Source organism: Canis lupus, chromosome 21 (assembly GCF_048164855.1).
Source record: "Canis lupus baileyi chromosome 21, mCanLup2.hap1, whole genome shotgun sequence".
NCBI lineage: Eukaryota > Metazoa > Chordata > Mammalia > Carnivora > Canidae > Canis > Canis lupus.
This window is the reverse complement of record NC_132858.1, coordinates 23,808,793-23,821,755: the sequence shown is the minus strand read 5'-3', so window position 1 is coordinate 23,821,755 and position 12,963 is coordinate 23,808,793. Positions and strand designations below refer to the sequence as shown.

General features: G+C 47.6%; 1 protein-coding gene across 2 annotated transcripts in view; it reads left to right on the top strand.

Moving 5' to 3' along the window:
* The window catches only part of PAMR1 (peptidase domain containing associated with muscle regeneration 1), a 72,684-nt gene extending 60,278 nt beyond the window's left edge, over positions 1–12,406 (top strand). For both annotated transcript variants that reach the window (XM_072791126.1, XM_072791127.1), the window contains exons 7-11: positions 3,212–3,424; positions 5,031–5,097; positions 8,370–8,602; positions 9,577–9,869; positions 11,319–12,406. In XM_072791126.1, coding sequence (XP_072647227.1) covers positions 3,212–3,424; positions 5,031–5,097; positions 8,370–8,602; positions 9,577–9,869; positions 11,319–11,855 — 1,343 coding nt within the window. In that variant the 3' untranslated portion in view covers positions 11,856–12,406. The remainder of the gene's footprint in view (positions 1–3,211; positions 3,425–5,030; positions 5,098–8,369; positions 8,603–9,576; positions 9,870–11,318) is intronic.
* Positions 12,407–12,963: the final 557 nt, after the last annotated feature.

Here is a 12,963-nt window from a genome sequence, read left to right as displayed (position 1 = left end):
TTTGGATGTTACAAGCCAGAGATAATGACTATAATTATTTTAAAGTATGTTTTTCCTGTCCATTTATCCCCCCTTTGGCTGCTTAAAATTTTTTCACTGATTTGGTTTTTAGCAGTTTTGCATAATAGGTCTGTTTGTGGTTTTCTTCATATTTATCTGTCTTAGGACTTTGTCAATCTCTAGGTTGATATCTCTTATCAGTTTGGGCGACTTTCTCAGCCTTTATCTCTATATGCTGGTTTTACTCTATTTTCTCCTTCGATGTCAGGTACATGTCTTTATTAACCTTCTCACTGTTTCCTTACATTTTCCTGTATGTTTTCCACTTGTTTTTTTGACTCTTGAGCTGAATTCTCTCTTAGAAGTTATCTTTCAGTTTATTAATTCACATTAGCTGTATCTGATTTGCTATTAAACTCACCCACTGAGCTTTGCGTGTTTTTGTCATTGTCACTTTTCGGTTCTAGATTTCTCCTTTGCTTAGTTTCTTAGGTTTCCAGTCTTCTGTGGCTCTCAATTTTCTGTTTTATTTCCTTGAGCATACTCAGCATGTTTATTTTCAAGTAGTGTCTGACAACGACAGCATCCAAATCCTTCCTAAATCTGTTTCTATCGCCTATATTTCCCTTGAATTTTAGCCACATAGTTCTGTGGGGTTTTTTTTTTTTTTTTAAGATTTTGTTTTTAAGTAATCTCTAACTTAGTGTGGGGCTCGAATTTACAACCCTGCATGCATGCTCTACCGAGTGAGCCAGCCAGGCATCCCCAGTCATATACTTATGTTCCATTGAACCCTTACTTGAAAGCATCATCCGGCACTAGAAAGCTCTATTCTGGTGACCGTCTGTGAGCAATAACTTAAAATCAAATAATAGTTCCATTCTAAGATCTCATCAAGTTTGAGCTGCAGCGTTGATTTTATTACAGCTTCTCTGAGAGTTGGGAGACGTACTACATGAAACATACACATGTGACCTGATTTCAGGCATGTCACATTATAAAGGAGTAGGCATCTGAAAATTCTAAAAATATAGCAGAATTCCTCAGCCTTGGGCAGACTTGTTTGAATATCCTGACTTAGTTTCTCTTTAAGTTTCCTTTTAAAACCTCTTCAGGGAGAAAGACCAATAACTTGAATTGTCCCAAGACATTGTTCTCTCCAAAGGCTCAAGAACTCTCCAGCATTCCTGCTGGTTAAACCCATGTTAAATGTAGTTAGGAATATGATCCAGGAGAATCCTGAACTTAGGAAATCATGGGGCAGGAGCCTGGTGGACCACGGAAGTCCTTATTTCCCAAAGGAGGAAAACCTACCTCTCAGGCTCACAGTAGAAGCCTCTTTTCTTCTGAGGCTGATGTGGCTGGAGTATAGTTCATATTCTTTCAGTATTCCAGGACTGGCCTTAAGTATCCCCAGAATTTCTCTTGGCCATGAGCTCTAGCAAGGAAAACTCAAAATGAAGGAGGAAGGGGGTTGCATTGCAAAAAAGCATAGCTCTTTGCACAAAGCCTAGCTCTTTGACAGGAAAACTGACCACAGAGTCTAGCCCTGCTAGGGCCAGGCAGCGGGCAGGGGCTGTGGCCAAGGGAAGCATGCAGCCCCCACCTAAGCAGACAGCTTCTTCTCTATGCTAGTGGATTGTTGCCATGTGGTAATACAGGCCCAGGATTTCCAGGTCTGAATTTTGTCAGAAGCCAGTAATATGGATTTTTGTGTGCTGTCTCCTGATTTTTGTGTTGGCAGTGAATTCCATTTTCTCAAACTCGCAGGCATGACACACCGTGTTTTTGAGATGATTGCAGCCCGTGGGCTCCTGCTGGTTGTTTCTGGGCCATATGTTTAGCATTTAGTGAATCTCTAACTATAAGAAGGTAGTCCCGGGGTATCTGACTGGCTTAGTTAAGCCACCAACTCTTGGTTTTGCCACAGGTCATGATTTCAGGGTCATGAGGTCAAGACCCATGTTGGACTCTGTGCTGAGCACGGAGTCTGCTTGAGATACTCTCTCTCCCTCTGCCCCTCTCTCCTCTCGCATGCATGTTCTCTTTCTCTAAAATAAGTATATCTTTTTCTTTTTTTTAAATGTGGGGTGGCTGGGTGGCTTAGTAGTTAAACATCTGCTCAGGTCATGATCCAAGTCTCCTAGGATTGAGCCCCACATGAGGCTCCCTGCTCACTGGGGAGCCTGCTTCTCCCTCTCCCTCTGCCTGCTGCTCCCCCTGTTTGTTCTCTCATTCTCTCTCTCTTTCTCTCTGTCAAATAAATAAATAAATACATACATAAATAAATAAATAATCTTTTTTAAAGATAATTTAAAAAGAAATGCTTTTTTAAAATAAATGTTATTTATTTGACACAGAGAGAGAGAGAGACAAGCAAGTGTGCACAAGCAGGAGGAACTGTAGCAAGACAGGGAGAAGCAGGCTTCCCACCAAGCAGGGAACCTGATGTAGGGCTCGATCCCAGGACCCTGGGATCATGATGTGAGCTGAAGGCAGACACTTAACTGACAGAGCCACCCAGCTGCCCCAGAAAGAAATGCCTTTGTAATGGATATTGTTAAATGTTTAGATGGAAAGCATATATTGGAGATCAGGGGAACTTTGTTGTACCTCTAAATTTATATCCTCTTCTAGTATTTTTGAACTCTACCTTTCAACACACTTGTGTCCTTGAAGATGAAATATAAAATCTAAATTCATTTCATATGTGCAGCCTTGTTTCTAATAAGTTCTACTTTCTGGGTACAACACAAATAGGAAACTGAAGAGTCTTGTTTAATTGCCCACGCTTTAGGGAATGCGGAGATAATACAACGACACTGGCAAGCAATCATCCCTGTGTACTGATCATAAAATCGAGGTGCAATGTTTACGTTGTCCAGGCCTGCCCAGCTCCCACAGCTTGAGAAAGAAATGAACGAGATCACAAGAGAGCCAGTTGTGGTGTCAAATTTATTTATGGAATATGGAATATGGAATGAAATACTTCTCAATTTAAGAATAGATCGTTAAAACAAGGGGAAGGCATGTCTAACACATGCATTTTCTATTATGAGTTTTCTCCTGGTGATTCCTCTGGGTACCATCGTTAGCAGGCTCCACATCACTACATTTTTAGTTCAGTGAAACATGAAAAGATCCGGTTCTAAAATGGAATGCTTCACACTTTTAATAGCTCTTTTTCTCTTCCTTTTCTTTTTTCTTTCAGTCCTTGAAGAAAGTAACTGCTCAGACCCTGGGGGCCCAGTCAATGGGTACAAGAAGATAACCGGAGGCCCTGGGCTTATCAATGGGCGCCATGCGAAAATTGGCACCATTGTGACCTTCTTTTGTAATAACTCATACGTTCTTAGTGGCAATGAGAAGAGAACTTGCCAGCAGAATGGAGAGTGGTCGGGGAAACAGCCTATTTGCATAAAAGGTAGCTTACAAGTATTTGTGAAGTCCACAGAAAGAGACGGAGTTGCTGGACCTTTTGGTAGCTTCTAGACATGTTTGAGAGCCCCTGAAAGCAATGCCTTTCCCCTTTCAGTTCTCACTGGAACCATCTGTAACTCCTAGGTTGAAGCCGTTCCTGAAAACATATGCTTCTTTTTTTGGACCTCCAGAGCACCTGCTTATTCCTAATCACAGCTTCTCGCTGTGATCAAGAGGAGTTCTAAAGTTATCAGAGCACTTTAGGAAAGACGACAACAAAATTGAGGCAATCGTTGGGCTTTGAGATAGCTACATTTATCTACTCTCTATGAAATACGAGGTTGGTGTAGGAAATAAAAGAACAAAATAGACACACTGTCCCTGCCAGCCTGTATGGAGGGAGGTCGGAGATGTTAACATAATGAAAAACATCTTGACAAGATGGCAAGACCTCCAGCATTCAAGGCAGAGTTAGAGGAAATGGATGAGCAGTGTATGTTCAGAGAAAGAAATGATCAATATTCCTTGGAAAAGGGACAGTTGTATGCAGCAGGTAGGAGGCGAGCCAGTCGAGGAGACTGGGAAGGGTTGGCAGAGGTGCAGAGCAGTTGGGACGATATTCCAGTTATAAGACAAAGGAAAACAAGGAGGTGTCTGCAGAAGTGAAAGGACCATGGTAAACTCAAAGTGGGGCCAACTGGGAATCTGGGAGGTAGATTGAAAAGCTTGGTTTGGGACCAGAAAACATGGAACATTGTATAGAGCAGCTTGAAACTTACCCCTGGCAGTGGGGATGCCTGGTTTCTTACTGAACCAGGTCAATAGCCCCTGTATTTTAGGGGCAGGTCACAATTATCTGGCTGTTTCCTAGGAAGAAAAGTATGTCCTTGGCCTAGATTATCCAGATAATTGCTTTAATCCTCCACTTTCCCTTCTGGGTGTTTGTCAACAACCCAACTCATGGGAAAAGAAATAAAAGAGAATGGGAGAATGGTTTGTGAAAGGAATAAATCACTTTAGACTTTAGCCAGAAGCGACCTTCATCCCCACCAGCACAGACTCTGATTCTTGATTTCATTAAGTATGGAAACGGTGTTACATATGTCCTTGGAGATTTTTGTCAATTCTTCTCTTACAAATTAATAACAACCAAAGTTCTCTAGTTTGCTAATTAGATGAATGTTGGCTGCTTGATTGGGAAAGTGAAGAAAGAGACGCTTCAGCAAAATTAAGCCTGGGCTTTGAGGTGCCCTCAAATGATCATTAGGAGCCTCCATTTCAGAGAAAGGACGTAGAAGAATCAGCTCCCCAACCCTTACCCATGGTTGACACTGCAATCTGGTTTTAAATGAGAGCCCTGTAGTTCCCTGCCTTGGGCTTTATTTTAGAACCTTCATTTTGACTTTCACTCCATGTTCCGTCAAGTTCACTGATGCTATTCGTGTGAACAGACCGTCCTAATCTAATGACTGCCAGTGTATCACCTGACACATCTCTTCTCTGAGACCTCGGAAGTGTCCAGGGAGGGAGGTCAGGGATGACTCTGAACTGAATGAACGTGAGCAGTTAATATGGGAAAAGATGATGCCCTCTTGTCTCCTTCATTCTAGCCTGCCGAGAACCAAAGGTCTCAGACCTGGTGAGACGCAGAGTCCTTCCCATGCAGGTTCAATCAAGGTGAGGTCCAAACACCTGAGCTCTGCTTTAAAGGCAAATGCATGTTTCCCCTCCCGCCCCTTTTCCTCACTTGTGTGTGGCCAAGGACAGTCTGGGGTTTCTTAGGGACACTCAGTGCTGACTGCTCATGAAAGAATAGGGCCTGTTAGAGGGAGGCTGATTAGCCAGCTGCCTCTGGCCAAGAGGTAGCAGCTGCTGGAACATGTACTCGGTTCACTGGATCGTGGGAAAGTAGGTGGTTGGTAGGAAGCAAGACTTGAAGATGATCTCTGAGGAGCTGGCTTTTAATACTTGAGTCTTCTTGAAGTTGCCGTGTGTTGACTAGGGCAGCTTCTAGGCGGAAGGTTTTCCTGCCACATGCAACCAGCTATGGCTCCGGAAGATTTTCTTGGTGGCAATCAACCAGAGGAGGCAGGCTACTGGCACCCAGGAATTAGGGATAAATGGCCAGCTCTGATGAGGGATGTGAGCCCTCAGATATACCTGCCCAGCCTTCCTCCTGGGAAGACAGAGGTGGGGACCACCGGTTGGCGAGAATCGGCCCATTTCTCCTCCTTCTCTCCTCATTTTGTAGGAAAACTGTTCTCACCTCATCTCCTACTGTTCTCCTCACCCTCCACTCTGGCCACACGGGCCACCTGGCTCTTCCCTACCCCTCCACGCAGCACTGCCTGAGAGCCTCTGTCCTTCTGTCTGCACCCTGCCTCCACTGGACATCCGTGAGGTTTATAGCTTCGCTTCCATCAGCTCCCTGCTCAGTTTTAACCTCCCCTGATTATCCTTCTGAAAATAAGAACCACCCCCCCAAGTTATAGTACTGTTTAATATTTTCTTCTTTTACACTTTATATAAAAACAAAGCCACCAACGTCAAGGAAGCAATCAATAAAAAGAATAGTGACCCCCCTCCATCCTGACCTCAGAGCTGACTTCTTTGCTCTCCAGCACCTGCTGTGCCTCAGATTTCAGCTTAGCTCCCAGCCCTACCTGTTGTCTTACGTACATTTTTTTCATTTGTTCGATTTCTATCTCCACCTAACCCCACAGAAATAAGTTATAAAGGTTACAGGTGCAAGAACATTATCTGTTTTGTTCACATTCACATTCTGGTGCCAAGGACGATGCTTGCTGCAGGGGAGGCACCCCACAAAAACGTGACCACTCCAAACATTGCATGAAATGAATGAATGGGATTGACAAAGAATGGCTCGAGCTGGGTCGGTCTCTCTTTAGTGCTGTATTTTGTATTCTTGGGCAAGTTCCTGAATTTGCTAAGCCTTTAAGTCTCTTCTTTTGAAAAATAAGGACAATCATAATAAAGCCTGTCTCTGGGGATTGCTGTGTGTGTTAGGTGCAGCGCAAGGAGCTAGCATTTGTTGAGTGTTCGTGCTCCTTGCCAGTTACTCTTCTGAGTGCTTTCCATGTGGTAGCTCATTTAGTCTTTCCTACAACCTCTGAGCTGGGTAGTACTATTATTGCCATTTTCTTATAGGTTTTATTAGCAATTTTATTACAGATAAGTAAACTGAGCCTCAGATAAATGAATTAATGCACCCCCAGGCTACGTTGCAAAATGTGGATCCGGGATGCCAATCCAAGGTCTTCATAGTCTTCGGGGTCTTTAGGGTCTGCTCCCTTATGCCCTAAGCTGCAGCCAAGCCCTATGTAAAGGCTTTAGCAGAACACTTGCATAAGGGAACAGCTGTTGGTTGCAGCTACTGCTTTCAGGAATGGTGACAGTGAATCCCAGTGACTAGAACTGACCCCAGTCAAGTTGAACTGACCCCAGCCAAATGACCAGAAATACTCATAAAGCTGGATATTCATCAATCTCTCACCTTTCCTCTGGATATTTCCTTCTATCTCTGTCTGTCCCGTTCCTTGGGAGCAGTGGCAGTAAAATATAAATCCCATCTTTTCCTGACTTTATGATTTATCTGGAGCTGGACTCTCCCCTCAGTGGGATAAACCTGTTCTTTCTAAGGAAACATGTGCTAGAGGAGCCCCTGAACTATTTTAAAAAGGCCATGGCGGCTTTGTATTTTTAAAGCAATAATGGGAGGTCAGGTGGTGAGGTGCCAGGTGGCTCATGCAGATGAAAAGGAGAGCCTAAAACTTGATTTTAGGGATCTTTCTGGAAGATAGGCTGCTGGAGTATGGATTTACCTAGCTCTAGCAGCCCAGTCACCCAAGAACCCCAAAAGCAGTGTAGTCTTTCCAACAGATGGACCAAAAGATGAGCTGGGTTGCCAGCTCGGAAGCTCCTTGAACAGCTCCTTGTTCTAAACATGAGCTAAAGACTCACTGAATGAAATCACTGTGGATGGAATATTTGCTCTGAGTGAAGCACTGTACAGACACATGAAATAGGTTTCTTAAGATGACATCCGATGGCACAGTAGAGACACAGGTTGGGAATCATAATTGCTAAGTGCCGCCATGGGTACTGCCTTGGCTTCCTGTATGTGCTTCTGTACTCCCACCTCCCCCTCTGGGCTTCCTTTCCCTGTTCATTAAACAGAGATGAACACATTGTTTCCTAAAGGAATTCTAACTTCTCAGTTAGTGGCCGTTACGCGCTGATGTAAGACGAGCGCGGGCTGTCCAATGTGTGTACATCTCCCCCCAAGAATCCCTGAGTGGTCTCCGGGGTGGGGAGGGGGCTTCAGCTTCAAGTACTCATTTAAAAAGCTTTTTCACATTTACACACAATGCTCTCTATTTCTGCCAATCACTGTGCCCCGAGAAAGTTCTATTCTCTGAGGTGTACTAATTATATACGCTGATTGCTAAATCAAGCTACTGTATCAACACAGTTTAGTTCAAGTCAATTCCTAATATTGCCCCATTATGATAATGTTTGGAGGAAAAAAAAGAAAGACGCCTTGGTTCAAGTGAACTTCCTTTCTTGTTTAATTTTACAGTTAATTTTTCTCTGTGTGCATGTAGAGCGTACCCTTGGATAGCAGCTATTATGCCAGATATTATCCTCTGGTTAAAAATCCTAGGCAGCTGGAGGCCTGCCAGAAATGGAAATGGAGGAACGGAGTGAAGGTTGGGGTGTGCAAGAGAATTTGCTCTTGGTAGAGGGGAAGTGCGTGTGGGCGGAGGGTGCAGGGGAGGGGGGCAGCAGGGAGAGAGACACACAGAGAATGGGATAGCCATAATTTTTTCTGCTGTGACCAAACGCCCGGTGTGGGTTGGCACGTGTACTACGGAGGCCATGATGACTGTGTCTCGCCCCACTCTCTCTGGGCCCGGGGCCCCATGCAGGGAGACACCGTTACACCAGCTCTACTCGGCCCCCTTCAACAAGCAGAAGCTGCAGGACGCCCCCACCAAGAAGCCGGCCCTTCCCTTTGGAGACCTGCCCCCCGGGTTCCAACACCTGCACACCCAGCTCCAGTACGAGTGCATCTCGCCTTTCTACCGCCGCCTGGGCAGCAGCCGCAGGACGTGCCTGAGGACCGGAAAGTGGAGTGGACGTGCCCCGTCCTGCGTCCCTAGTGAGTCAGGAGTCAGGCCTGGGAGGGGGGGGGGGTTAGGTGGCTTCCGTCTTCCTTGGCTGCTCGTGAAAAGCTATCAACCGTGTTGAAGACTTTTTGGGAAAGGGTCCTTGTCCAGTGTCCTCCAGTTGACTCTCTAGCTTGTTGATGTCTGATGTGCCCCAGTTGGAACTTCCTTCCTTGGGCTTCTAACTCGGGAGAGACTAGCTCATCAGGTCTTCGATGAGTTTTTTTGGAGGGGGCACACTTCCTCAGGGATAATACCATCCTGTTTACTTGGAGGAAAGGGAGAGGACCGTCGTTAAGTGCCAAGTGAGGGAGGGGTTAGCGATACCCGAAGGCTTCTACATACGTCACCTTGGATACCCTGTCCCAACCCGTTTTCATGCTTATCATCCAATGGTATTGAATAGGTCATTTTTATTAATTAGGTGATGAAGTATTAAATACCCATAAGATTATGGTGCTGCTTACTGAGGTAGCATATGGAAGTATCTGGAAAAGGATCTTGCACGTAGTAAGCTCTAACCTCCCTGCGCTCTTTGTCAAAGGAGAACAGTATGGCTTAATTCTTTGTGGTCAAGTTCATAATGATCGTCATGACATTTTGAATCTGACTGTTTACATACCTCATCATCCAGTCTCCTCAAGAACCCTATGAGACAAGTGTCATTACTGTATTCATTTTTCAGGCAAGAAGACTGAGGCTTTAAGGGATTTGGCAATTTGCCCAAAGTCTTTGTGCTAGTAAGTGCCTGGGACCCCAAGCTTTCGATCTTAACCCCAGACTTTATAACCAGTCATGTCAAAGGGTTGATTACTATTTCATGGGAGAAGAACAGCTTAGATGCTTAGTGGTCATCACACCATGAGGTCCCCCTTTCCAGAAGTGTGTTCTTTTGGTTGAGCAACACATCCCCCCTTTGGATGGGAAACTCTGAGTTTATCTTACTGAGCTGATGCTTTCTCCACAGTCTGCGGGAAAACAGAGAACGTCACTACTCCAAAGAGCCAGGGGCTGCGCTGGCCGTGGCAGGCGGCCATCTACCGGAGGGCCAGCGGGGCGCATGGTGGCAGCGTGCACAAGGACACATGGCTCCTGGTCTGCAGCGGCGCCCTGGTGAACGAGCGCACCGTGGTGGCGGCTGCCCACTGTGTAACTGACCTGGAGAAGGTCACCATGATCAAGACAGCAGACCTCAAAGTGGTCCTGGGGAAGTTCTACCGCGATGATGACCGAGATGAGAAGACCGTCCAGAGCTTGCGGGTGAGAGAGGGCAGTAAGCTGGAGACTCGCTCTTGGCTCAGCAGACTCCCAGCACCAGGAGGGCATAGCTGTGTCAGCCCTGACACCTGGACACCTTAGCACCCCTTCCCGGAGCCTGGCAGGGAGTGGGTGCCCAGTATTTCATGCAGACAGTTACTTGGAATGGGCATCTAGAAAGACGATGGAGTCTTTTTTCCTTTTGTTTTCAAAATAATGTTGTAACAAATATCATCTATCATGGAGGTCATCAAACATTAGTGACCTAGTATGTGGAGGGCATGGTACGAGGTCGGCTCTGAGACGTAGAAAGGTTTTATCCAAGATACTCCTGATCAATTCATAATATTCTTCTCTCTCTGCCTATCCCTCTCCGTCCCTCTCTTCCATCCACCTACCCACCTACCTCTCTATCTGTCCATCTGTTCATCTATCCATTCATTGTTGAGCACCCCCGGTATGCCATTCACAGGGAATAGATATAGAACTGGGGAAGCTATGGCTTTGGCCCTGGAGAGTGCCCAGGCTGGTCAAAGAGACAGCCTAGTATATCGTGATTGCTTTGACACGAGAGGGGCACTGAGAAAGTGTGCCCAAACATAGTTGAAGACCTAGAACGCGGACGTAACAATGTTAGGATGTGTCATAGATGTAAGCTTCTAGAGGCCCCCATCAAAGAGAAGGATCAGTGAGGACTGGGACAAGTGGCAAAGACCGTGGAGAAGTCCTGTGGACCATCCGGGGTGTGGCTCTGTCTTGCTGGCTTACTGATGAGTGAAACGTGTATGGTGGGCCACAGAGGGTGCACCCGGGGGCCCGTAGGGTTTGGGTTTGCGTAGTGCTCACATGTTCATAAAATCTTTTAAAAATTTAAAAAAGAATTTTTTAAAAGATTTTATTTATTCATGAGAGACACAGAGCAAGAGAGAGAGGCAGAGACACAGGCAGAGGGAGAAGCAGGCTCCATGCAGGGAGCCCGACGTGGGACTCGATCCCGGGTCTCCAGGATCACAACCGGGGCCAAAGGCGGCGCTAAACCGCTGCACCACCGGGGCTGCCCCAATCACATGCATTTTTCTAAGCAGTCGTTAGCCAACGTTTAAGAATCAGGTTGAGATGGAGATCTGGAGGCTGTTGTCTGACGGGGTTAGGATGCCGGCCCGCCTCTTGGCCCGGTGGCGGTCCGCTGGAGCACCTGCTAAGCTCTACCTTCCCCACTGCGGGTGGGGCATGTGCCACTGTTCTCTGCACCCCACTTAGTTAGTCCGCCTGCCAGGCAGCGGTGGGCATTGCACTTCCCAAGCCCCCGAAACGAAGCGGCTCTGGTCCCCGAAGGAGGCAAGTATCCCCAGGTAATCGCAGCTGTCTCCCGCTCACGTGCCCCAGGCCCTGGGGGTCTCGCTCGCTGTGCGGTCGGCGGCTCACCACGCTGTCCCTTCCTTGCGTTTGCAGATTTCGGCCGTCATCCTGCACCCCAACTACGACCCCATCCTGCTGGACACGGACCTTGCCATCCTGAAGCTGCTGGACAAGGCTCGCGTCAGCACCCGCGTCCAGCCCATCTGCCTGGCGGCCCCGCGGGACCTGAGCACCTCCTTCCAGGAGGCCCGCATCACCGTGGCCGGCTGGAATGTTCTGGCAGATGCGAGAAGCCCCGGCTTCAAAAACGACACGCTGCGCTCAGGGGTGGTCAGGGTGGTGGACTCGCTGCTGTGCGAGGAGCAGCACGAAGAGCACGGCATCCCCGTGAGCGTCACGGACAACATGTTCTGTGCCAGCCGGGACCCTGCTGCCCCTTCGGATATCTGCATGGCCCAGACTGGAGGCATCGCCGCGATGGCCTTTCCGGGACGGGCGTCCCCCGAGCCACGCTGGCACCTGGTGGGGCTGGTCAGCTGGAGCTACGACAAAGCATGCAGCCACAGCCTGTACACGGCCTTCAGCAAGGTCCTGCCTTTTAAAGACTGGATCGAGAGAAACATGAAGTGACCTCGGGCCCCTGGAGAGGCTTCTTGCGCGTCCATGGGTACAGGTGTCACATGAGGCGGGGTGAACCTGAAGTTCGGGTCCTCCTGTGACTTGGACTGGGCTGGGGCTTCGGACTTCAGGATCGAAACTCAGTGGAGAGTGCGTAGAGCTCACTTTCCGGTAGGGCCCTGCCTCCCTGGCAGCGGGGACCATTTGGAAGACTCCAGGGCTGCATGCGAGAACGGAGTCTCCTTGAAGGAGACCATGCAGATAGCAGAGGCCCCGATCCACTGGCCCAGTGGCCTGGCCCACCTGCCCTTCACTGGTGTGAACGTCATGGCCAGCTCTGGCCGAGAGGGTTGGCCAAGAAGAGCGATTCATGAGGTCTCTTCCAAGACTCTGGCCAGACCAAGTTCCCGGGAGCCGCCTGTGGGACAGAGCAAGACAGCAGAGCTTGAATGTGGCCTTGGCTTTTGGTGTCTCTGGCCACAGTAAAGTGGGGTCCTTTTCTTTCTCCATCCCCCATACATATTTTAATAAAACAGGGGTTGGCTTCTGACCTACGGAACAAACGTGCCGTGACTGATTCCTGCATGCCGCTTCTCTGAGCTACGTGTGTCAGGGCAATGGCTTGGTGACAGCCCTTTAAAACGGATCCTCAAGTTCTCATTTGCAAGCAATGCATAGGGCAAAGTTGATGCCACCTTTTCTTTTTCTTTCTTTCTTTTTTTTTTTTTTAAGATTTTATTTATTTAGTCATGACAGACAGAGAGAGAGAGGCAGAGACACAGGCAGAGGCAGAAGCAGGCTCCCTGTGGGGAGCCCAATGCAGGACTCCATCCCAGGACCCCGGGATTACACCCTGAGCCCAAGGCAGATGCTCAACCCCTGAGCCCCCCAGGCATCCCAGAACCTATGTCATAAATCTTTAGGACATACTTTTGTAGCATCTGAATTAGAATCACCTGTTTACTCACACCAGCTTGAGATAAGCCAAGAAATTGAAGCTTCACTGTTTTCTCTAACTGATGGGATTTTCCTTTCAAGCCTCGCACGACTCCCACTGCATAGTGGAGGGAAAAAAGTGAATTCAATCCAGTCCCCAAAGCCACCTTTTCAGTAACATTCA